Here is a 25,859-nt window from a genome sequence, read left to right as displayed (position 1 = left end):
ATCATCTTTCCCCGCGACCCTAAAGGTGTCCATGTCTCAGTGACAAGGGACGGCTGGTTGATGGGTTTCGTTGACACTCTTCATAACGAACTCTTCGCAAAACCACGCGGCCTCGCACTTGGGAACTGAAACATTTGTGAGTCCAATGTCAGAAAAATGGCATCCTTCGGTTTAGTGGCCGATTTCTTCATGACAGTAATGCTTTAGCCCCTGACAGGCTTTCTGTGAAGTAGTTTAAAAGTGTTAATTTGCTTTTACTGACTTCTCCTTTTTCCTCTCACCCTTAGGTCCCAGATGTTACAGGTCGGCGCCCTCCAGACCCCCAAGGACTGTACTCACCGCCCAGAAATAGCTGCTGCCTCTGGGCAACCTTGTAGGCACCTTCTCCACCCAGGACATGGGCACCCGTGACGATGTCCCTGAAGGTAAGGGGCACCATGGGAGACCTGCTGCTGGTGTTTTCCAGGCTAGGGGACCTGCCTTGGACACTCCCAGGGGCCAGAAAAAGGGAGATGTGGGAATAAAGGGCTGCTGGGAGATGCAGCCAGGTGGCCGTGCCTTTCCAGGCCTGGCCAGCTCCGCATATGCTGCTGCTCAGCTGGCTGTCTGGGTGGCTCGCTGGCCTAAGGAGGTGCTTGGTGTTCTAGGGCCTTGGCCTGAGCTTTGCCTCCACTCTCTGCAGCAGGGTGGTTGGTTCCCCGAGGGGCTAATTCTGTTCTGTGGTCAAAGGTATGTGGATGGGCAGGAGATGTGGGCCGGGGCCTCAGGGAGGGTGAACAACTCTATTTCCTTAGCCAACTGGGTGGGGTAGTGGGAGCAGTGTGTGGCCAGTTAGCATCAGGAGACGGGCCTCGAGGCCTGGCTCTGCTTTTGGGAGCCGGCTGGGTGAGCCTCATTTTCCCCTGGAAAGTGAGGGGATTGGTCCTGCCCCAGATGAAATGGGTGCTAGCAAGGTGCAGAGCTGCTTCAGCCTGCAGGGGCTGCAGCAGGGGCCAGATAGCCATTTGGAAGGAAGGCAGAGAAGCAGGATGGCCAGAGCAGCGGTTCAGGAGACAGTGCATGATGCACACGGCAGAACTCTTGGGGGCTTCGACATATGAATCGGAAAACACCTGCTTACTTTAGTGCTAAAGCAGATCCCACCTGAATGTAGATTCCAGTGGGGAAGTGGGAGGTGCTGAGATCTTAGAAAGAAAAATCTACAAATCTAGAAATATGATAAAGATGTTGTATGAACCTTTAGTGCTGTCAACTCCATTGCTTTACTGATGTGGGAACTGAGACTCAGAGAAGTTAGCTTATTTCCTCAAGGTCACACAGGTGGAAAAAGTGGGAACCCAGTGTCCTGTTTCCCAGACTAGGAGTCTTTCAGCCTGGGGGTGGACGAGCTGGGTTTCCACCTGCGTAGTGGCTTCTCCAGGTGGTGGGTTAGTGCCCCATGGATGGTCCTGAGGTGGGCTCGGGAAGGGCTGAGCCAGGAGGGTATGGGACCCACGTTTGTGAAGTGCCTACTTAGCGGCAGGTACAGTACTACAGAGATGAGTAAGACACAGTGCCTGTTCCTAGGGAAGCTGCAGGGCAGGAGCAGAGAGAGGCATGGGGAAGAGAGAGTAACACGGGGCTGTGCCTAGGGCTGTGGGAACACAAGAGAGGGAGGGCTTCTCTCTCTCTTTTAAAAATATTGACACATAATAGTTGTACATATTTTCTGGGTGTACATGTGATATTTGGATACAGGCATTCAATGTGTAATGATCAAATTAGGGTAATTGGGATTTCCATCACCTCAACCACTGGCCATTTCTTGATGTTGGGAACATTCCAATTCTAGCTATTTTGAATTATACAATACATTATTATGAGCTATAGTCACCCTACTATACTATCAAACAATAGCTCTCATTCCTTCTATCTAACTGTATTTTTGTACCCATTAACCAGCCTCTCTTCATTCCACCCCATTCTCTTCCCAGTCTCTGGTAACCACCATTCTCTTCTCTGCCTCTGTGAGATTGACTTTTTTAGCTCCCATATATGAGTGAAAACAAGTAGAATTTGTCTCTCTGTGCCTGGCTTACTTCACTTAAGATAATGACTGCCAGGCTGGGCGTGGTGGCTCACATCTGTAATCCTAGCACTTTGGGAGGCAGAGGCAGGCAGATTGCATGAGCTCAGGAGTTCGAGACCAGCCTGGGCAACATGGTGAAACCCTGTCTCTACAAAAATACAAAAAAATTAGCCGGGCGTGGTGGCAGGTGCCTGTAAGCCCAGCTACTCGGGGGAGCTGAGGCAGGAGAATCACTTGAACCCAGGAGGCAGAGGTTGCAGTGAGCCGCGATTGCATCACTGAGACTCCATCTCAAAAAAAAAAAAAAAAAAAAAGATAATGATCTCCAGTTCCATCCATGTTGCTGCAAGTGACAGGATTTTATTCTTTTTTATGGCCTAATAGTATCCCATTGTGTATATGTGCCACATTTTCTTTATCCATTCATCTGTTGATGGACACTTAGGCTGATTCTGTATCTTGGCTATTGTGAATAATGCTGCAATAAACATGAGAGTGAAGATAGCTTTTCAATGTACTGATTTACTTTCTGTTGGATATTTACCCAGAAGTGACCTCAAAAGCACAGGCAACAAAAGCAAAAATAGACAAATGGGATTCCGTCAAGCTAAAAAGCTTCTGTACATCCGAGGAAACAGTCAATAGAGTGAAGAACAGGAGAAAACATTTGCAAACTATCCATCCGACAAAGGATTAATAACCAGAATATACAAGGAACTCAAACAACTCAGTAACAAAAACAGAGAATCTGCTTTAAAAACTGGCAAAAGATGGAAGGCTTCTTAAAGGAGTGCATGCCTTAGCTGAGCTTCCCCTCCTCTTCCCTGACTCCTGCTCCCTGTATGCTCTCAGCTCAGTGCTCCCTCCCTCTGGGAAACTTTTTCTGTCCCCATCTCTGGCCGGGCTCCCAGGCCCCACACTGTCATTACTTGTTAATCATTGTCTTCTCCGCCAGACTTCAAGTCTCACTGAGGACTGAATCAGCCTTGTCCACTACTGTCTCCTGCACAGAGAGCATTCACAAATCCCTGTGTCGGGGATAGAGGGTGCCTTTTGCTGAGCCGAGGGAGGTTAGGAGGGAAGAGGGAAGATCAGTGTAGGACATGCTGATGAGGTGCCTGGGGACTTCCAAAAAGGAATTGGCAAGGTAATTGGATGCTCTGCAATGGGTGGGATGGGTCAGGGCGGAAGCTGTAGGGTAGGGGATTATCTGCAGGGTGTGGCAGTGAGGAAGTGTCCTGGGGAGAGCAGCTGGTGGACAGAGGTTGGGGATGGGCACTCCATTGGTCAGTGATGTTGGGTGATGGAAGAGGGGTGCCCATGAAGGAGATGAAAAGGCATGGAGGGGGGTTTGGAGCAAAGCCAGGGTGCGAGGAGGGAGCAGGCAGCCAGGCTGAGAGGCTGGGGCAAGCGGGGTTGGAGGGATTTGATGGAGATCCCAGGCATCCTGCCTGACCCTGCCAGGCTCTGGTGTTGGGGGTGGGGCCGCCATATGCCTTGTTTTTTTGGGCAGGGACCCTGGGGGGTGGAGTGCTCAGGGTTACGGCCGGGTGTTCTTGGTTTGCTCCCAGTCTTGGCCTTGGAGGACTCTCAGGTGCTGCTCTCCTGTGCTTCTGTCTCCAGCCAAGGTCCTGGTCCCCGTGGCCGTGTACTGCGGGAGCATCCCTCGGACCAGTGCTGGGCCCCGGGTGCTCCCGCCTGGAAGCATCAACTCCAGTCTGCCTCATGGAGAAGGTGAGATGGGAAGACCTCACCTGGTCAGGGCCCCTGGCCTGATCCTGGAGCGGGGAGTGAGTGTGGTAGATGCCGGCTGTGTTCTCAAGCTACCAGCAGGTGTCATTTTTCCTGTGACTCCTGCTGAAGATAACCTATGATTCTTTCAAAGGCAGGTTCTTTCGACCCTGTGCCTCAGAGGTTGGAGGTGTGCAGAGGGGGACCCACAGGAATAGGGAGCAGGGCTCTCTGCATGCACCTGGACCTGGGAGTGCACTCAGCACCCAGGGTGGCAATGGGGAGGGGGCCCCTCTCAAGATGTCCACTCAGCGTCTCTGCCACTTGTCCAGCATCTGTGGCCTGGGTCTCTGGAGGAGCTGGGGTGTGGCCGAGCTTCCCGGAGCCTGCCTGTCTGAATGCTTTCCTTGCCCCTTTCTGCACCAGGGCTCCCCCAGGGCCCAGGTGAAGAGCACCTCTTCCCGAAGGTCTTCTAGAGCCTCTTTCCTCCTCTAAATGTGCAGAGTATTTTGTTTCTCTCCCATCTGGTGTGTCTGCTGGGGGTGGGGGTGATTGGCTCTGAGATGCCTGAGCTCCTCCTTGCAGTCTGTGCTTGCCATAGGTCAGTGCTCGGGGATCTGATGACTTCGTTGCACCCTGGAGATTGGTGGATGGTGGACCCTGCAGATTGGTGGATGGTGGTCCCTGGGCAGACGACCTTCCCTGTGATTCATGGCCTCTTGTCTGTGCTGTGATAGGACTGCCTGTGGATTCCCCCTTTTGTCCTGAGCACCTCGTGGCACGGGTCTTGTGAAGATTAGGTGCTTCAGAGACACTGTCGAATGAATGACTTGCCCCCAGGAGTGACTGAAACATTAAATGACTGGGTCTCACCAGGCAAGTGGCTGTCTGTTCGAAGGAAGCAATGTCAAGGAGCTTGCTGGTGCCTGGTGCCACCCTGGGTACTGCATGCCAAGCCATTCACACCTCTGTCCCCCTCAGGTTCCCTCCAGCCTGAGCCAAGAGCCCTGCTGAACAACGAGGAACCGTCACAGCTCCTGAGTGGACTCGGACGGCTGGGTGGCCTCAAGCTGGACACCCCTTCCAAGGGCTGGCAGGCAAGGAATGGTCACCCCAGGAACCTCGGGGCCTTGTCTTTGGGAGCCCAGCCCCTGGTGCTCCTCCCTTCTCCGGAGTCAGAGGCCAACAGCGTGGCCAGGGACACCATCCAGATTAAGGACAAGCTCAAGAAAAGGAGGCTCTCAGAGGGCTTGGCAGCATCTTCCCGAGGTGAGCTCTGGCCCCTGCCCACCCCTCACCCACCCACTTCCAGGTCAAGGGCCCCAGGCCACCAGGGCTGTGAGGGTCAGCAGGCTTCCAGGTGGCATGCTGGGATCCCCTAGGGGTGATCGGTGGACACACGCCAGGTACTTTCTCTATGGCTTCAGCAACCTCCTTGGAGCTGAGCCTCCCTCCCGGGCTCTGCAGTGCTTCCTGACTGGCCTCTTCATTCCCACCCTTGCGCCTTCTAGTCTTGCTCCAGAAGGATCCTTTTAAACCAATGTTCTTCCCATTTCCACCAACTATGCTCAAAACCAGCCAGTGGGTTTTGGATGTGCTTAGATTAAGATCCCAAACATTCTCTTATGCACAAGACCCTCTGGCCCTGGCCTCACCCCAACTGTGTCACTCTCTGCCTTCGGTCTCTGCTGTCCAGGGCCTGGGGCTTGTGGGCTCTTTCCTGCCTGAGGTTTAGAGCCACTGCTCCTCCCCTACCCCTCCTCCATTTCCCACTCGGAAAATCCCCACCCAGCCTCCCTTCTTGGCTTCAAAGCCCTCCTCAGAGAGGCCTCCTTGACTCCCCAACGTGAATTTGCCCCTTAGGATGCTCTCCAATAATGCCCTATCATTTTTTTCCTTCAGTTCTTTTCATGGTTTGCATTTATATCTTTACCTTTGTGACTATTTAAAACCTGAAACTTGCATGTAATTGTCAGCTCCAAGAGGGCAGTGACTGAGATCTCGGTGTGAGGCACAGTCGCTTGGCACCTAGGAGGCTCTCAAAAAACGTTTGTTGAGCAGATGAACAAGGGATTCAACAGCAGGCACTTTATACTGTCTCTCGTCTGTATGGTGGACAAGCCAAGATCAAATCTTAGCCCCGATACTCACTGGCTCTGGGGCCTTGGGCAAGTCGGTAACCTTTCAGGCCTCAATTTCCTCCTCTGTGGAATGGGGACACTATTAATAATACTTCTGTGTTACTGTGGGGGTTTAATGAAAACTTGTACACAGAATTATCAACACCTGGCAGATGAGAAGAACTTAATACATTGTTACTATTTTCCTTCTTTCTCTCCTCTTCTGGGCGAATCATATGGGTTCTTTTTAGCGGAATGAACTCTTGGGTAACAAGAGCAATAAGAAGTCTTGAGGTCTTAGGAAGAAGGGGGAAGTGCTCTCAAGAGGCACGTGGTTGCTGCCGTCAAGCCTGGGGGTTGTCGTTGGCTGTTCTTCCCCTCCCCTGTGCAGATTGCTCCCCCTGCTGAGCCTCTTCCTGGAGCCGAGGGGTGTCTCCAGCTCCCGGGGAGCCCAGGAGGATGCCAGGGAGCCCCTGGGAGGAATGGTCCTGGCTGCACATTATGGAGGCAGAAGGTGGGGTTGGAATGCCCGAGAAGCTTCCTTAGAACTTCCAGGAGGTGCAACTTCTAGAGCTGCCAGACCAATAACTCTCTCCCTTAGGGGTTTGAAGCCTTTTTCTAGACATTTCATTTCTTTTTTTACAAAGTTCCAGCGTAGGGAAAAAAAGAATGGAGTTGTTCTACCAATGTCCTGATGGGCAGTGACCTGTAGACTTATCAGGCCCCTCAGCAAGCATGGAGGGCCGGGGATTTCTGGCCCCCGAGCAGCGCTGGGGCTGCTCTGGCCCCTGCATTGAGGCTGAGTTGACTTCTCTGTGCTCTGACCCAGCTGGGGCTCAAGGTGGACCAGCAAATGGCACAGTCTCCACTTGACCACACCCCTTCTTCTCCATCCTTTCAGCACCCCACAGGCTAACCACAACACAACAGTGCTCCAAGACAGAACAAAACCAGCACCGGAAGCCAGGAGGGGAGCGAGTATGCAGGAACAGAGATGATATTTTGACTTGGCTGGTTTATTTATTTTTATTTTTTTTTCTGGGACAGAGTCTCACTCTGTCGCCCAGGCTGGAGTGCAGTGGTGCGATTTTGGCTCACTGCAACCTCCGGGTTCAAGCGATTCTCCTGCCTCAGTCTCCCGAGTTGCTGGGATTACAGACAACCACCACTAGGCCCAGCTAATCTTTGTTTTTTTTTTTTTTTTTTTTTTTGAGACCAAGTCTCGCTCTGTTGCCCAGTCTGGAGTGCAGTGGTGCAATCTTGGCTCACTGCAGCCTCCATCTTCCAGGTTCAAGCGATTCTCCTGCCTCAGCCTCCCAAGTAGCTGGGACTACAGGCGTGTGCAACTACGCCTGGCTAATTTTTGTATTTTTAGTAGAGATGGGGTTTCACCATGTTGGCCAGGCTCGTCTTGAACTTCTGACCTCAAGTGATCCTCCCGTCCTCGGCCTCCCAAAATGTGTGGGATTACAGGCGTGAGCCACTGCGCCTGGCCTGACTTGGCTGTTTTGATGCAGTGGTTTTGATGACGCCAGAATGAAAGTTAAAATGCTAGTCTTTTTTTTTTTTTATTCCTCATCACTGATATTTACAAAGATAACCCTGAGCTCTTGGCCCATCCCAGTGCTTCTTGCCCTGTGCCTTTGCCTGAGGCATGGCTGCTGGGTGAGGTGGAGTGGGGCACTGGGCGCTGAAGATGTCTGTTGGGCACCTGAAGCATTCAGAAGGGAGCTGGAAGTGTGGCGGTCTGTCTTAGACGACGTTAGCTATGTCAAAACAGCTACGCCCCCACATCATTAGCCGAAAAGGAAGGCGGAACAAGTAATTTATCAGCCCCTGTCATGTGCCAGGTACTTGCCTGGCATCTTATATAAGTGATGTCATCGAATCACCCCATTTCACAGAAGCGTAATGGGGTTCAGAGAGACAGTGGCTTGCCCGAGGTCACATAGCTTCTACCCACGGCCAGGACCTGCTTTGCTTCCTCCTGATCTGGCACTGCTTTTATTTCCCTTCCTTCCCACGCTGCCTCTGAATTCTAAATGGGTAACTTGGATGGGCACTTTCTGGAATGGCACAGACACTCAGAAGCGGCTACTTGCTCAGTCTACCAGTGGTGGGGTTGGGGGCAGATCTAGTCTCTCTCCTCGCCATCCCAGTCCTTCCCAGGGCAGAAGGCCCCGTAGCTGGGGTCTGAATCCCCCTTCCACTCCCTGTTCTTCTGGGACTAACTGATTTCCCATCCCCATCCCTGTACAGCCTCTCTAGATCCAGGGGCAGGCCCCCAAGGAGTTCCCCTGCGCAGCACCATCCCCCGAGCCGCCTCTCAGAGGCTGCTGAGAGTGCCCAGGCCGATGCCTCCCATCCAGAGCATCCCTACCACCCCCGAGGCCAGTGGAGTCAAAGAGAAGGGCCTGGACCCGCCACGGAGCATTCCAGGTCCTCACGAGTTAAGACCCGGTGCTCAGGAGGTAAGGCGGTTCGACTGCTGTGAGTCTGGTCCTCAGCTTCTTTCCCTCCCTTCCTCCTGCCTTTCTTTCTAGCCTCCATCAACCCCTGAATCCATGCCCTGAGCATCCCTGGAGGTGTCTCGAGGTCTGCAGTGAGGATAGGGACAGCACTGGGAGAGGCTCAAGGTGCTCATTTCACCACCTCCCCCAGCATCCCAAACCTCCATAGCTGGCCTGGGGGCTCTGGGTGGCTGTGCCAGAGGCTGCATGACCTTTGTCCTAGAACTGGTGGTCCCCTAGGCCTTCTCTGGTCTAAGTGTTCCAGAATTCCTCCTGCTTTCTGACCCTCTCCATTTTAAGCAAGAGTGTGGCAAAGAATGCTGGGCTAGGACTCAGATTTGGGCCTTGGTTTCCGTTTGCCCCTCACTGGCTGTGTGACCTTGTGCAAGTCACACCCCTCTTTGGGCCCCAGTTTGCACATCTGTGAAAATAGAGGTTTGGCCTAGATGTGTTTGAAGGTCCTTCCAGCTCTGATGTTCTAGGATTTTTCTGAAATGAGAACAGAAAAACAAATAATAATAGTCACAAAAGGGCTTGCCAGTCACTTCACCAGGAGTGGTAAGGAAGCAGTCAGCCTTCTGGGGGTCCCAGGGTGGTGTGGCTGAAAAGAGACATCAGGCCCCACACTGTGTGAGGTGCCTGGGAGGTGAGCGTTCACCGTGGTATGTTTCCATAGGCCAGACCCCTGTCCCTCCTCTGCTCCCAGGCGCAGATCTCCCAGCAATACCTGCACTGCAATGATGAGAAGATGTGGAAGTCCCTGGGCGGCATCATGATCCCACCCATTCCAAAGGCCAGGACAGTTGCAGCGACCCCCTCCCGTGTGCCTGGCTCCCTTCCCAGCCCATTACCTCCAGGCCAGGGAGTCCTCATGGGCCTGAGAGCCCCACGCACGCGGTAAGAGCTCTAAGTCAAGCCTTCCTTGCTGACTTCTCTCCCTCTGTCCCCCTGAGATCCACTGGGGCTCCTCATGGCCGATCCTCCATGCTGGGGCAGAGTTCCTGGGACACCAGGCAGCGAAAGGGCCGGGGGCTCCACCCACGAGCCACAGACCTAGGGAGGTCCCAGCATGGTTGCTGGGGCTTCTCTGCCTCTTGGCTCCGGCAGGCTGGGTCAATGGCATCACGAACAATGTCTCCAGCCTCTGTCTTCTCCTAGTGCCTTAGTGGATGAGGTTGCTGGAGTAATGAATAAAACACTAATTATTTTATCTCATATATATAATTTTGAGATGGAGTCTCACTCTGTCGCCCAGGCTGGAGTGCAGTGGCGTGATCTCAGCTCACTGCAACCTCTGCCTCCCGGGTTCAAGCGATTCTCATGAGTAGCTGGGATTACAGGCACCCATCAACATGCCCTGCTTATTTTTGTATTTTTAGTAGAGACGGGTTTCAGCATGTTGGCCAGGCTGGTCTTGAAATGCCTGACCTCAGGTGATCTGCCCTCCTTGGCCTCCCAAAGTGCTGGGATTACAGGTGTGAGCCACCGCGCCCGGCTATGAATAAAACACTATTTCAAAGCATGATTTAGTTCATGGCAGCTCTTTGTAATTAAGTGTTTTCTTAATTGATGGATACTAAAAATACAACCGGTATCATGTGTATGGCGGACAGTCCACAAACTTTTGGACTTGAAAAGGGGTCTTCATATCCCACAAACAAGTGGGGAAGAGGGTCTTTGTGTTGGCATAAATTGGGTTATGGCTTGTAAGGAAGACAGTGCTCTAGATGGCCAGCAACATCCCCGTGGTCAGTCCAGACTGATGTCAGAGCACGTGTGTGTGAGAGTGTGTCTGAGTGTGTCTTTGTGTGTGCACACATGTATGAGTGCCTGCATGTGTGAGTGTGTATGTGTGCATGTATGTGTGAGTGCATGCATGTATGTGAGTGCAAGAGTGTGTGTGTGAGTATGTGTATATGTGTGTGAGTGCATGCATATGTGTGTGTACTGTCTGAGTGTGTTTGTGTGTGCATGAGTGCAAGAGTATGTGTCTGAGTGTGTCTGAGTGCATGTGTGGCGTATGTGTGTTCATGTATGTGTATGTGAGTGCATCTGTGTGGAGTGTGTGTGCATGTGTGTGGAGTGTATGTGTACGTGTGTGAATACATGTGTGTTCATGTGTGTGTGAGTGCATGTGTGTGCATGTGTATGTGTCTGAGTGCATGTTGTGAGTGCATGTGTGTGCATGTGTGTGGGTGTGTGTACATGTGTAGGTGTGTGAGTGCATGTTGCGTGTGTGTGCATGTGTATGTGTGTGCCTGTGTAAGGCCATGTGTGTGGAGTGTGTGTGTGCATGTATGTGTGCATGTGTGTATATGTGTGTGAGACCATGTGTGAGTGCATGTGTGTGGAGTGTGTGTGCATATGTGTGTGTGTGCATGTGTGGGGGGTGTGTATGTGTGCATATGTAAGACCATGTGTGTGAGTGCGTGGAGTGTGTGTGCATGTGTGTGTATGTGTGAGAGCATGGGTGTGTGTGTGGGTGCATGTATGTGGAGTGTGTGTGTGCATGTGTGTGTGTGAGAGCATGCATGTTCATGAGTGCATGTGAGAGCATGTGTGTGTGACTGCATGTGTATGCATGTGTGAGTGCATGTGTTAGTGTGTGTGACTACGTGTGTGTGAAGCCGTGTGTGGAGTGTGTGTGCATGTGTGTGGAGTGTGTGCATGTGTGTGTATGTGTGTGAGAGCATGCATGTGTGTGCATGTGTGTGAGTGCATGTGTAAGTGCATGTGTGGAGTGTGAGTGCATGTGTGAGTGCATGTGTGCATGTGTATTTGTATGAGTGCATGTGCGTGAGTGCATGTGTGTGCATGTGCGTGAGTGCATATGTGTGTATGTGTGTGTGAGTGCATGTGTGGAGTGTCTGTGTGTGCATGTGTGTGTGAGTGCATGTGTGTTAGTGCATGTGTGTGCATGTGTATGTGTGAGTGCATATGGGTGAGTGCGTGTGTGCATGTGTATGCGTGTCTGCATGAGTGTGTGTGTGCATGTGTGTAAGTGCATGTGTGTGGAGTGTGTGTGCATGCATGTGTGCATGTGTGTGGGGTATGTGTGCATGTGTGTATATGTGCGTGAGACTGTGTGAGTGCATGTGTGTGGAGTGTGTGCATATGTGTGTGTGCATGTGTGTGTGTGGTGTGTATATGTGTGTGTGTGTGTGAGAGACCGTGTGTGAGTGCATGTGTGGAGTGTGTGTGCATGTGTGTGTGTATGTGTGAGAGCACGTGTGCACGTGTGTGTGTGTGGGGGTGCACGTGTGTGGAGTGCATATGTGTGCATGTGTGTGAGAGCATGCATGTGCGTGAGTACGTGTGTGTTAGCGTGTGTGTGACTGCATGTGTGTGCATGTGTGAGTGCATGTGTTTGTGTGTGTGACTACGTGTGTGAAGCCATATGTGGAGTGTGTGTGCATGTGTGTGGGGTGTATGTGTGTGCATGTATGTATGTGTGAGTGCATGTGTGTGTGAGTGCATGTGTGTGCATGTGTATCTGTGTGTGAGTGCACGTGTATGTGTGAGTGCATGTGTGTGGAGGGTGTGTGCGTGTGCTCAGGGCCTATGGGCCTGGCTCCTTCAGTACAGTCACAATCCAGTTCCTGCTGTGACTGCTTCCCTCCCGTTTCTTGGGGACTGATGACTTGGATTCTTCCATTTTTCTCAGACTTCCTCATTCCCTCCATCTCCCTGGTGCCTTCCCTCTGTGCACATACATGTTCATGCCTTCCTCCGACCCTGTGGGGTATGGAGACCCGTCCATGTACCTGCTCCTGGATTCGAGTTCTCTATTCAGTTTTCACCGTCAGCCTCCTCAGATAGCGGCTTGCTCCACTGACCTCCGCCTCCTCACCAGTGGACACGTCCTCCCCTTTCCCACTCAGACGGGGGCTTCTTCCTCCCCTCGGAGCAGCCTTATCTGTGACTCTCACGACTCGCTGGCCCCAGACCTGTGGCCTTTCCTCTTATCTCCTTACTCTTGACCTTTTTGCATCATTTGAACCATGGATAGCCCTTGAATTTTTCTTCTTTTTCTGCATCCTGACTTTATGCCTGCTTCTCGACCTTCCAGGCAGCTTCCTGTGTGCCCTCTTCCATTTCTAAGTTCTGCCATTCCCAAAATTGTTCTAGGGCTCTTTGCCCCATCTCCTGTTTTCTCCTGGGGCCCTTATGTGTGCCCAAGTCTTCCAGATGGTGGAATATGGGTGAGTTCACATCTCCTGCTCTAGCCCTGGAACCATCCACAGGTCAGGCTCCGTGTTTCCATCTTTCTGTTGGGCATCTCCAGTTTCTCCTGGCTGATGTGATCTAGCACCAGAGGGAGAGACAGGGAGGCTGTGCCGCCATCATGGCAACAAGGACCACCTCGTGTTTCCCCAAACCACCCCCTCCCAAGACCTCCTCATTGCTGTCAAGGTGCAGACCTTCTCCTTGGCCTTCAAGTCTCAGTGTCATCTTTGACCCTTGCTCCTAGTGCCTCCTGCTCCAACACATTTCCATAGCCCCCCAAGTCTTTCTTAACAGCCATGAAAGCTCCACCCCTTTCTTGCCCCTGCCTTTCCCTCTTGGTTTGCACTTCCGCTTCCTTCTTGACCTCCCCTAATAGTGCCTAGCCAGTCTCCTTGCAGCCCTGTGTGCTCCATCCCCATCTTTCATTTTCCTGCTTCCCCTGCCACCTTGCACACCTCTTGCGTGCCCTTTGCCTGTCTTGACATTCCTGATTGAATGAATGGAGGGTCCTTTGTGTCAAGGACCCAGGCGCATGATGCTGAGTCTCCTTGGCCTGACATTCAGGGTCCATCCAGCCCACGACCACACAGTTCCTCCCCGCTGTCCCCCAGTGCTGCTCTGCGGGGCCTTCTTACCCCTCCAGACCCTGAGGACCTATTACCATTTCACTCATCCATCCGTCCATTTACGAGGGGACATCGTGCTTCCCCTTGTCCATCTCTGCAACCCCAACAGCCTCTCACCCCCTTTCCCCACCCATTCATTCCGTCTCCACTGTTCCACGTCTACCTACTCCCCCTTTAAAGGGCAGCAAGGAGGGGAAGTGGCCTTCTCTGCATTGTCCACAGGCATCCAGCCCAGGGACTGCCTCAGCCCCTCCCTTCCATTAAACAAAATAAGCAAATCTTGATTATTTAAATTTATTTTGTTTATTTTATTTATTTGTTTTTTATTTGTTTTTATTATTATTTTTTGAGATGGAGTCTCACTCTGTCGCCCAGGCTGGAGTGCAGTGGCATGATCTTGGCTCACTGCAACCTCTGCCTCCTGGGTTCAAGCAATTCTTCTGTCTCAGCCTCCCGAGTAGCTGAGACTACAGGAGCATGCCACCATGCCCGGCTAAATTTTGTAATTTTAGTAGAGATGTGGTTTCATCGTATTGGTTAGGCTGGTCTTGAACTCCTGACCTTAGGTGATCTGCCCACCTCGGCGTCCCAAAGTGCTGGGATTACAGGCGTGAGCCACTGCACCCAGCCAATTTAAAAAAAAAAATTTTTTTTTTTGAGATGGAGTCTCACTCTGTTATTCAGGCTGGAGTGCAGTGGCGTGATCTCTGCTCATTGTAACCTCCGCCTCCCTGGTTCTAGTGATTCTTCTGCCTCAGCCTCCCGAGTAGCTGGGATTACAGGCATGCACCACCAGGCCTGGCTAATTTTTGTATTTTTAATAGAGCTGGGGTTTCACCATGTTGCCCAGGCTCATCCTGAACTCCTGATTTCAGGTGATCTGCCCACCTCAGCCTCCCGAAGTGCTGGGATTACAGGTATAAGCCATCGCACCTGGCCCAGCCTATTTTATTTAAACCTCATTCTGTTCTTTAACTTGGAGCACCACAGGGCAGAGGCCATATGTCAAAAACGTCTGTGGCTTCCGTGGGGCCAGGATTGGTACCTGGCATGGATTAGTTCCATAATAAATATCTGTCCTTTCCTGTCTGGTTGTGACATGGATTTCCCTTTGTTGACAATGTGGGGCTCTCTAGCCAATGGACGGGATGGAGCCTCTATTACCATTTCACTCATCCATCTGTCCATTTACTCACCTAACAGCTGTTAAGCACCTACTATGTGCCAGGCGCATAGGCCACAATCTGTGTGCTCCGGCCAGGGAGTCATCAAGGTGAAGTGCAGAGAGGGGGGTGCGTAGGCGAAGGCTGCCCATCATGTTGGTGACCCAGGAGAAGGAGATCTGAATCATGCCAGGCAGACTTCTCAGGGAAGGGTGAGGGCACACTTGCGAGATGGAGATGGAGGTGGAAGAGGGAGAGACGGAAGGAGGAGTGAGCCCCTGCATCCTTGCGTGACAGCCTGTGGGGTGCGGGTGAAGGGCCCGTGTGCCAACTGAGAAGTGGGAGCTTCGTCCTCCTGTGAGGAGGTGCCACCAAAGGCTTTCGGGTGTGAAAGTGGCATCTGCTGTGACTTAGAAAGGCCACACTGGCAACCTCAGAGTGGCACGGACTGTGTAGATGGAGGTGGGGCTGCTGCAGGAATCCGGGCAGAAGGCAAAAGGTGCCTGAACAGGGCAGAGGCAGGGAGTCTGCGGGCTGAGGATGCAGAGGTGGAGGTGGGGTGGGATGAATGGCAGGGCTAAGCCACGGGCTGGATGTGGGCTGAAGATGGGGGAGCTGAGACCATGCCGGGGTTCCTGGCTTCAGCCACTGGACAGATACTGGCACCCTTCCTGGAGACAGGGCATAGGAGAAGAGGCAGGTGCTGGGGACAGTGCCGAGGCCACTCTTTGACACGCTTAGACGTTTGGGTTGGAGCAGGGAGGGGCTCTTGCTGGAAACAGGGCTTTGCTGCTCCTGCTCCACCCACCTCCTTGGGGCCTGGGGAGGAGCCTGAGCGGTGGTGGGTTTTCTGTGAGGTTCGCGCAGGGTGGGGCGGGGCTGCCACGTGCAGGAAGGCAGGGGCCCTGATCGGCGTGGCCTGTCTTGCCCTCAGTACTTTCTGCTGTGGGGTCTCTAGAGAAGGGGAGGGCAAGAGGCTTCCCCAAGGTCCACAGCTTAAGAGAAGCTGAGCCAAGTCATCTGAGGCCAAATCCCTTGCTCAGAGCAGGGGTGTGTGTGTGTGTGTGTGTGTGTGTGTGTTAGGGGGGTGCGGGGGCAGGGAGGCTGCAGCTCAGGGCCCCAGGGGCAAAGCCGAGGCCTGAGCAGGATGAGGCCGGGTCTTGGAGAAGGGGGCAGCATTGGGGCTTTTGGCATCCTGTGCACACCTCAGGCAGCCTGGGACCTCCATGAGCTCGTAAAAGCCAAGGGCAACTGTGTGGACTTTGATGCTCCACTTCCCTTCCCTGCCTGCCTCCAATCCTGTTAGTGCCGTTGGGCAGTGGTTGGGCAGTGGTAGGTCACAATGGCAAAGGCCTAGGGGGCGAGCTCCCCAGGTCAGGGGTGCCCTGGGGCATTCGCTTACTATCTCCAGTCCACACAATCCCTCCCCGTGGGTCCAGACCCAAGAGTCTGGGCCTGGCCCTGGGAGCAATGGCGAATCCCGGCTGATCTAGGCCCAGGTTGAAGATCCGCTCCTCCCGTGGACCCAGGGTCTCCTGACCTCCACAGTCCCCAAGGATCAGGGTTCTCCTGGATTCAGGCAGGCACTGAGGTGGGCTGACCTGCCGCCTCTCCTCCAGCCCGGCCTGGACTGTGATCCTCTGAGGCCAGAGCATGGGATATTGTGTTCCTGTCCTGTTGCTGTGGCTTGTTACTCTGTCAGCCCCCCAGTGGGTCCTGATGTCCACCGAGAAGGGAAAGCCATGTGGGACGCTGCAGGGCTGGTCTCCATGGGAACCTGAGCTCCCGGAGGGCAGGGAGTGTCATGTCTTATTGATGCTCCATTCCCAGTGTCTAGAATGGTGCTTGACACATAGTAGGTCTTCAGTAAATATCTGTTGAATAAGTAAATGGTGCTTCCAACTTAAGAAATTACAATTAAAACCAGTGCCAGGGATGCCACTGTCTTCCCTTCTTGTGGGTAATTGGGATTGAGCTTCTGGTACAAAAGTGGTGACTTCCTGCCACAGCAAAGGGGATCAACCCCGCCCCCCAGGCCCTAGGATGGGGATTACAATCACGAGTGGGACTATTTAGGGGTCACTGAGCTCTCACGGGGTTGGGGCAGCTTGGAGAACTTGAGCTCGGTGCTGTCTGAGCTGGGAGGCAGTTTTACCCTTGTCTGCTGCAGCTGCTCTGAGCTCCACAGGCCCAAGCAGCGCAGTGGGAGGGTGGGGGCTTCCTTTAAGCCAGCAGTTTCTGTGTGGATGTCGACCTCCTGGGGAATGGGCAAGCTGCACTGCCAGGAAATGGGGCTGAACCTGGCCTGGTGGTCAGCCTGCCCTTGTGTTTGCAGAGGGAGCTGTATCTCCTGCAGCTTGAATCCTGGGCCAAGAGCCTCTTCAGGGATAACAATGCCCTCCCCTCTGTCCCCCATCTCAGCCATTGCCCCATCCTGGAGCCACCCTGGGCTCCCCCAGCAGTGTCTCTGGCTGGCCGTCCCTCATGATGCTTTTCTCTCCCCCATTCTTTTAAGATTGGCTCGGGAGAGTGGGCCTCGGGAGAAGACCCCTGCATCTCTGGGTACGTATCTTCCATGCACACCTCCCTTTGTTATTTGACTCTCTACATTCCTGAGCTGGGTCATGGAAACAGAGTTAGGGCCAGAGGAGATCTGAGAGCTCTTGTGTCTGGGCCCTTCATTTCACAGCAGGAAGCTGAAGTCACCGGAGGTCTAACCGGAGGGTGGCAGCGGGCCCGGGCGAGGTATGGAAGAGAAGTGACGTTTATTGGCACCTGCTCTGGTACGTCAGGTGTGATGACATACACCAGCTTGTGCAGCTTGCCACAGCCTTGATAAGAGAGACGATGCTGGCCCTGTGTGACAGACGAGCTGGCACACGAAAGCTCTGTGAGCAGGATGTCCTCCCTGGTCGCTGAGCCCTGTCAGGCTTGCAGTCAAGTTTCCATGGCTCCAAAGCTGGGGTCTTGACACATCAAGCAGCTGCCCCTTGCGGTGTGTTAAGCAAGTAGAGAGAGTATTCCTCACCTAGAGAACGAGAGGGTAAACCAGAGCCCACAAACCTCAGCCAGCCGGCCCCAGGAGCTTTAGCTGTGAGTATAGGGCCAGCACAGGATTGAGGTGAGGAGAGGGGACAGGGCAGGGTAGGAGGCCTTTAAAGAGGGAGGAGGGATCCTTCCTGGATTGAACTCTATGGGGAGGTGGGATGGGTGGATGGAAGCTGAGCCTCTGCTGCAGGGTTGGGGAGTAGAACACCCCGAACCCAGGCCATGGTGGGGAGGAGTTGGAGGCAGCCGCTCTGCTGCCCGGCAGGAGGGGTGGCCTCCCTAGGACCAGCTTCCTGGCAGGTCACTCTGCTAATCAGCTCAGCTGGTGGGGCAGTTGGCGAAGGGGGGTGGCTGTTGCCCAAGAGGCCCTGGGATCAAAACACAAAGCTGGGCCTGGCACAGAAACCTCTGCGGCAGCTGCTTCTCCCCTGGTCCCGGGCCAGGCTGCAGCAGGGTGAGCTCAGGCAGTCTGTGGCGAAATGCACTGGCACCCTGAGTGACCTTAAGAGCTAACCCGGAGGATGCTGGTGTGGGGGTTGGGCCAGGAGACCCCAGTCAGTAACCACTTCCTCCCCTGGCTCTCCAGCTTGTTGCTTGACAACCAGGTCACCAGGGGCCTGTGACAGGGGCAGGCTGCTCAGACAAGGCTTTCCAGGGCATCCCTTTGGGGTGCAGGTGAAGAAGTGACATACAAAATAGTTAAGTCCTTAAAGGGCTCTCTGCCCTCCAGCTGGCAGCTGGGCTGACACTGCCCTCTGTGCGCAACATGCCTAGCACGTGGTAGGGGCTCACAGGGTCTTGTCTGAAGCTGGGGGCTTCCCCACATCTGTGGCATTCCTGCAGTCCTTGCCCTGGCCAGGTGGTGCCTACCACATGTGCCCTCTGCCCTGCCTCTAACCTCTGGGCAGATGAGGCTTCAAAGCCCCTCTTCCCCGTTTGCCCTTGATCCTTCTCCCTGCACCAAGCAGAGGAATCCTTTGCAGAAGACATGGGCTGGGCAGAGGACCCGGGTGACCTGGGAGCTCCGCAGGGGTCCCAGATGTAAGATGTCTTTTCCAGCCTCAGGCAGCCTCAGCTGGTGGTCCCATATCAGCAGACCCCTGACTTGCAGGTTCACCCAAGGACGGTTAGCTCCAAACCCTGTGGGTGGCAGAAAATGAATGAACCTGTTTGAGCCCTGCCTTCATAATGAGAAATGTACCTTTAAAATCTGCTGATGGGGAAAATATGAATGACAAAGCAATACTGTGGATTCGATGCCATCAACTGGAAGTGAATGGGTATTTTATCCATCCCAAGAGCATTTGAAGGTTACTGGCTGTATTAGTCAGGGTTCTCCAGAGGGACAGAACTAGTAGGATATATGTCTGTATATAAAGGAGTTTATTAGGGAGAATTGGCTCACACGATTACAAGGTGAAGTCCCACAAGAGGCCATCTGCAAGCTGGGGAAGAGAGAGGCTGGTAGTGGCTCAGTCCAAGTTCGAAAGCCTCAAACCAGGGACGCCAACAGTGCAGCCTTCAGTCTGTGACCAAAAGTCCGAGAGCCCCTGGCAAGCCACTGGTGCAAGTCCTAGAGTCCAAAGGCCAAAGAACCTGGAGTCTGATGTTCAAGGGCAGGAGGAGTAGAAGGAAGCGTCCAGCAGGGGAGAAAGCAGGCAGCCAGAAGACCCGGTGAGCAAGGTGATCCCACCTTCTTCCACCTGCTTAGTTCTAGCTGCGATGGCAGCTAGCAGCTGATTGGATGGTGCCCACCCACACTGAGGACGGGTCCTCCTCTCCCAGTCCACTGACTCAAAGGTCAGTCTCCTCTGGCAACGCCTTCACAGACACACCCAGAAACAATACTTGACCAGCTATGTAGGCATCCAATCCAGATGGCACCTAATATTAACCATCACACTGGCTCTCAGCTTTTCCATCTGTGAAATGAGACTGGACTAGTGTTAGATCTCTGGTCCTGGCAACTCTGCCCTTTCCTGCTGCGTCTTGCTTTCAGGCAAGCCCACGCTCATAGGAAAGCATTGGTGGGCCCATTTTGCTTTTTCTTTTCCTGCTGTACATACCTTTCAGGACAGATACACTTACTTACATTCTCAGGAAACGTCTTACATCTCCTGGATAACACATCTGGCCCTGTTTCCCGCCCAGCCTCCCCACTCCCACACCTATCTTGGAATAAAGTGTGCAGTGAATGAACGAATGGAGGGTGATGCTGGTCCACAGGTAGTCTGCCTCATGCCTGCCAGTGCTGCCCTGTACAGTAAACCTAACTCAGGTCTTGCTCCATTGAGGAAGAATTGAGGGTGTGGGGCTTAGCAGTAGAGTTGAGCCAGCCACAGGGTCAGTGAGCTCAGGAGTGACCTGGGTGTCTTCAGCTCCACCCCTGTTCTCAACCCCTCAGAGCCAAAACCTTTGGCCTCACCCATCAGAGACAGGCCTGCCGCTGCCAAGAAGCCTGCCCTGCCTTTTTCTCAGTCTGCTCCCACGCTGACAGCCTTCTCCTTTGACCGTGCCAAAGAAGCCTGCCCTCTGCTGAAAGAAGAGGACCAGAAGAAGATCGGCACCAAGGTACCTGGGGAGCAGGAGGAGGAGGAAGTGGGGCTGGAGTGGACCACAGGCTGCATGAAGGCAAGCAAGCGTCTGAAGTATTCAAGAGTGGGACCAGCCACAGAGCAGAGCAAGGAGAGCCCGAGGCAGCCACCCAAGTACTAAAGCCCAGAACCTGCAGACAGGGTTGGGGTGAGGGCTGAAGAAAGGAAGAGAAAGGATGGGGGTCGGAAGTGGGGTGGGGAACTAGATGCAGGGAAGACTACAGAGGGTTGTTGAGGGGTAGGAGGGAGGAAGGAAGGAGGACGGGGAGGTTGTACAGGGCTCAGGAGGAAGCCGAATGTGGGGGAGAGAGCAGGAAGCCTTAGGTGAACTGGGCTGCGTTGTTTGAACTAACACCCAAGATAGCAAATGAGAGGCAGCTGACTCAGGGCTGATCAGCTGCGGGCTGTGCTCCAGGGACTGGCGAATACCTCACACTTCTCAGGTGACCTTGGAAGGTGGTCTCTTCCCTGGTTGGAACGAATTTAGTGAAGCTTGGGGAGTCACTGTAGTGAGGAGCCTGTGCTCATTCTTTGAAACAGAACATTCCAGGTCAAGAAGCATATCTTGAAGGCCTCCTGGGTGCATATTCTCTGTTAAAGACTGGGTGACTGTGTTAAATCAGCACCACAACCCTCCCACTGTAGAGAGGACCACACAACATGAAACACAAACAACGATTCAGTGCAGCGAAACGAGCTTATCCTCCACCCCACTTCTGCGCTCCCTCCTGTGGCCACATCATAGGCCTTGGCATTCTAAAATGTGTCCCCCCACCATGGTCTCAATTGCAAGCATCCCATTGGCTCACCACCTTCTCCTGCTGTTCTGCTCAATCCAGCTAATCCTTCAGTTCCAACACTTGTTCCCTCTCTGGCATCAACAATATTCTCCTTGAAACGGGATCATTGCTATCAGCATGTTAGCTCTCTGTTACCTCTTTCATTTTAAGAAAGCAAAACAAAACCAAGACAAAATGATTGCCGCGTCTCTCTTCTCTCATGAGTCCACTCCTGACAGGCATTAGTCCACACTCCCCACTGAAACTGCCCATCTTCCCAAATGCAGCCACGGTTAGTCCTCGTCTACCTTGACCCCATTACAGCTTTTGACATGACTTGTGTCTCATCCTTGAATTCTCCAGACAGGGATGGGGCGAGGGGTGGCTCTTTTTTGGTCCTGCCTACGTGAAAGGCAGCTCCTTCCCAGCCCTTCTTGGCTGCCTCCTCGTCGTCTCCCCGGCCTCTGGATGCTGGAACTCCCCCAGCGCTCAGCCCTCCGGCCTCTTGTCTATTTATACTGACCCACTAGGTCCTCATCCAGTCCAGACATTAAGTACCATCTCTATGCTGAGGAGTCCCACACCTCCCTCGCCAGCCTATACCTTCCCTTGACCTCCAGAGTAACATATTTAGCTGCTACTCAATATCTCTGCTTAAGTGCCTAATTATATTTCCAACTGACTGTGTCTAAAACTCAACCCTTGAACGCTCACCTCACAAAACCTCCTCTCTCCCCAGGGGCCAACTCAACTCCAGCCTTCCAGTGGCTCAGGTCAACCACCTCGGGCATCCTTGGCTCCTCTCTTCCTCTCTCGCCCTGCACCTCATATATCAGCGAAGAGAGTGAGCTGCACCTTAGAAGCATGTCCAGAATCTGCCCACCTCCCCATCCCCATCGCCGTCAAAGCCCCACCACCTCTTGATGGGATGTTCAGCTGCCTCCTAAACACTCTTCCTGCTTCCAGTGTGAGGCTAGCTCCAGACCCTTCCCGTGCAGCAGCTGTCATGAGCCTTAGAGAAATGGAAGTTAGAACGTTCTGTGGATGTGGAAGATAATATCACTGGGGAAGGGTGAAGGGAACACAGGAAGTCTTTGTTCTATTTTGACAACTTACGAGTTGTTCTTGCGTCTTAAACTATTTCAAAATAAAAAATTATAAAAAACAACACTTAGAGACAGCCCCCACCAGTAGAAGTCAGATCATGTCACTCCTCTGCTCAAAACCTTAAACAGCTTCCTGTGTCCTTCAGAGGAGAAGCCCAGTCCTTTCCTTGGCCCACGTGATGTGGATCCTGCCCCCTGCTTGATCTTGTGTCCTGTCACTTCTCTGACTCAGAGAGCTCAGCCAGTGTCCACCCACTGACTGTCCCCAACTAGCCAAGCACACCCGGCCTCAGAGCTTTTGCACTCATTCCCTCTGCTTCAAACACTTCTTTCCTAGAAATCTGTGGGGCTGGTCTCCTTCCTTTATTTCTGTCTCCACTTAAGCTTCACCTCCTCAGGGAGTCCCTAGGGACCTTCTAGGCTAAAAGCCACTATCATCTCTGTCTCCTTACTATTCTTTCAGCACATGCTGCCTGATATCAGCATTCGGTCTGTTTATTGGCTCTCCCCCACACCTCGAAGCTCTTAAGGTGCAAGGAGTTTGTCTTTTTTGTTCACTTCCAGGACAGCAATTGGCACACAGGAGAAACATTTTTGATGATTGAATGTTGATGATTGAATGAATGGAGGTTAATAGAGTTTGCCTTGACCTTGTGCCAGATCCAAGTCACCATCTCCAAGTCTGCCCGGGAGAAGATGCGGCTGAAGCAGATGAAGGAGATGGAGCTGCTCTGGAGGCTGGAGGAGCCCAGGACAGGGCAGGAGCTCACTCCTCAGGGCCTGGGCTCCCAGAGAGCCTTCATGAAGGAAGGTACTGGGTGCCTGGTGTGGGATTTGCTCAGGCTTGGGGAGCTGAGTCCACTCTCTCATAGCCTGCTGATGGGCCCATTTTCTTTTTTAAAGTTTTTATTATTATTTGTGTATTTATTTAGAGATGGAGCCTCACTCTGTGGCCCAGGCTAAAGGGCAGTGACACAATCACAGCTCACCATAGCCTCAAACTCTTGGGCTCAAGGGATCCTCCTGCCTCAGCCTCCCAAGTAGTGGAAAATACAGACATGTGCTACCATGCCTGGCTAATTTCTTTTAAATTTTATGTAGAGATGGGTGTCTCTCTATGTTGCCCAGGCTGGTCTTGAACTCCTGGCCTCAAGCCATCCTCCTACCTCGGACTCCCAACATGTTGGGGGTACTGGCATGAGCTACTGTGGCCAGCCATGGGCCCATTTTCAAAGGAGGACATTGAGGCCAGGGGAAAACAGACCTGCCTAGTCCCAGGACTTTCTCTGTGTCCACAGGCCTCCTTCCTCTCCGGGGCAGCGGGACCCTGTCTGTGCCCACTAGGCTGAGCGGCTCACGCAGAAATGACGTCAGCATCATCCTGAGGAAGTGGGCCAGCCGGGCCTCCCTGCCCAGCATCCCCGTCAGCCTGCAGGAGCCCCGCTTTGCCCGCCACGCCTCAGGTGGGCAGGCCGGACTGGCAGGCACACGTGTCCCTCTGACCATGCTGCCTCGGGATGCCCTGAGGCATGGCAAAGGTGACCTCTGTGGCTTTGCTTCCGCCCCTTGTCCATGTTAGACCAGGAGGCAGCCTGGGGTGGTGGTTGCCTTGCCAGAGAGAGAAACAGTGTCAGGGACTCATCATTGTCTATGGGCTGGGCTTGGGACGCAGGATGTCACAACTGGAGTTGTGATGTGCCCAGCCTGTGTGACATGTCCTGGAGGAGTGACCAGTGCACCAGGGCCAAAGACACTAGACAGCAGCACCCAAGGAAGCAGCTGTGAACAGCAGAAAGAGGATGAGAGGATTGGGGAAGACCTCGGTTTCTTTCCTGTTGCTTCATAAAATGTCAGGGCTGGACAGCACTGGCTACAGACGGGAATCAGAGGGTCCAGAGCTTCTACCAGGGCACCTCAGGAATCGTGCCTGGGACATGGGGACGCTCTGTCCCCATTCTACCAGAGGAGCTTCTATTTTGCCTCATTTTTTTTGTATACTGAGCATTCATGTGAGATTTCATTTGGAAAGATTTTGCTACTGAAAAAAACTTAAAAACAGTCAGCTTGGTTCACAGTTTCTTTAAGTGTGGGATGTGATGGTAAATGATCATAGACTAGAGCATAATTTCCATGCTATAAATAATGCCAACTCATCTCCCCTTTCAATTCTCTTTCTATCCTTTCAATTGTCTCAAGTAGAAAGTCTGAATTTGGTGCTAGTCTTTAGCACCTCTCTCTTTATTTTTGTTATTTTTTATAAAGAGAAGAGGTTTAATTGGTTCATAGTTCCACAGGCTGTACAGGAACCATAGTTGCTTCTGCTGCTGGGGAGGCCTCAGGAAACTTACAATCATGGTGGCACCTCTCTTTTTAAACAAGGAGATCTTCTTTTAGGCTCAAAGACAGAAGCTGCCTACAAATTTTTTAGCTAGAGTTTTTAACATTGTTTTACTTTCATTGTAAATATTTATCATATTCTATGACAAACAGTGTTAGTTTATGGTAGTGACAGAAAGTTCCCTTTAAAGTTAAATTCTTTAGGATTCGAAATTCTTTTGTGATTTGAAGAAAAGTACAATGTAAATGAAAGGACAGGCTATTGAGAGATATGGCAAAAATCATGAAAGTGGTAATTGAATGACATGATTGATACTGAGAACTATTGATGTATATAACCCAACCCACACTTTTTTTTTTTTTTTTTTTTTTTTAAGACAGAGTCTCACTCTGTCGCCCAGGCTGGAGTGCAGTGGTGCGATCTCTGCTCACTGCAACCTCTGCCTCCTGGGTTCAGGTGATCTTGCCTCAGCCTCCTGAATAGCTGGGTGCATGCCACCATGGCCCGATTAATGTTTGTATTTTAGTAGAGGTGGGGTTTCACCGTATTGGCCAGGCTGGTCTCAAACTCTCGACCTCAAGTGATTCACCCACCTCAGCCTCCCAAAGTGCTGGGATTGCAGGTGTGAGCCACCATGCCTGGCCAACCCACTCATTTTATAGCAGCAGAACTGAGACCTAGTGATGTAAAGGCCACCCAAGGTCACTCAAGGTCATGGTGCCCCACAGTACCAGCATCTAAAGATCACTAGACTGAGACTTTGGCTAGTGATGCTTGACCCAGGATAGTCTGTTGTCCCTCTTTATTTGAACTGTTTATGTTTGGCGGGTGAGCGGGTAGGTAGAAATACAATCAAGTAGGTTAGGTTGTTGGAGTTAGGAAAAAAAGCCAACATTCTCCTCTTACAACCATCCTGGAAGCTGCATTTGAATCCTCCTCTTCTTGCTCTCTCCTCACGGTGAACAAAGAATCCCTTAACTTGCTGTATAGTTTGGGTTTTTAGTCTGGCTGGAAATGATAGTACTTCAGGATTGTAAACCTGCTTGTCCTCCTGATTCTCCTAATATGTCCTGTGAGGGTGTTGGAAATAAGGGCTAGGAGTCACAAAGAAAATGAGCACTCAAAGGAGTTCACAGCGAGGCAAATTTACTTCCGCAGAAGGCTGCTGCTCATTCTTCTGGTCACTGCGAGAGCACACACAACAAAGGAGGGAAGGGGTTTTTATCCCTAACGCAGTCAGTCCCTACTATTGTGTCCGGTCCCCATTGGCTGGGGTCGGACAGCACAATCTAAGCTGATCCCGACTGGCTACTTCAAATGGAGCAGGGATCGGGGCTCTAGCGGCTGGAAGAGCAGTTTTGGAACTAAGGGCGTCAAATAAGGAACAGATGTGGGTTGTTACAGATTGGGAACTGATGTGGGTGACAGATTGGGAATGGACGTGGGTTACAGATTGGGAGCGGCTGGAAAGTTGTTTACTGTAACTAGGGGCAAGGAGGCAAGGAAGTTAAGCTTTGAAAATAGAGGACAAGCGGGACCTTTGAAGAGG

The 25,859-nt window shown here is 52.5% G+C and overlaps 1 protein-coding gene across 1 annotated transcript in view; it reads left to right on the top strand.

Annotated features, from left to right (window-relative positions):
- Positions 1–25,859, top strand: part of TOGARAM2 (TOG array regulator of axonemal microtubules 2) — a 93,357-nt gene that overhangs the window by 35,439 nt on the left and 32,059 nt on the right. The window contains exons 2-10 of the mRNA XM_054547684.1: positions 288–425; positions 3,692–3,802; positions 4,781–5,068; positions 8,179–8,390; positions 9,136–9,326; positions 16,961–17,007; positions 19,898–20,064; positions 22,633–22,783; positions 23,271–23,435. Of these exons, the coding sequence (XP_054403659.1) occupies positions 398–425; positions 3,692–3,802; positions 4,781–5,068; positions 8,179–8,390; positions 9,136–9,326; positions 16,961–17,007; positions 19,898–20,064; positions 22,633–22,783; positions 23,271–23,435 (1,360 nt within the window). The 5' untranslated portion in view covers positions 288–397. The remainder of the gene's footprint in view (positions 1–287; positions 426–3,691; positions 3,803–4,780; positions 5,069–8,178; positions 8,391–9,135; positions 9,327–16,960; positions 17,008–19,897; positions 20,065–22,632; positions 22,784–23,270; positions 23,436–25,859) is intronic.

The sequence above is a fragment of the Pongo abelii genome, chromosome 12, assembly GCF_028885655.2.
Source record: "Pongo abelii isolate AG06213 chromosome 12, NHGRI_mPonAbe1-v2.0_pri, whole genome shotgun sequence".
NCBI classification, from domain to species: domain Eukaryota; kingdom Metazoa; phylum Chordata; class Mammalia; order Primates; family Hominidae; genus Pongo; species Pongo abelii.
Note: the sequence above shows the minus strand (reverse complement) of the source record. Positions and strands in the feature narration are given on the sequence as shown.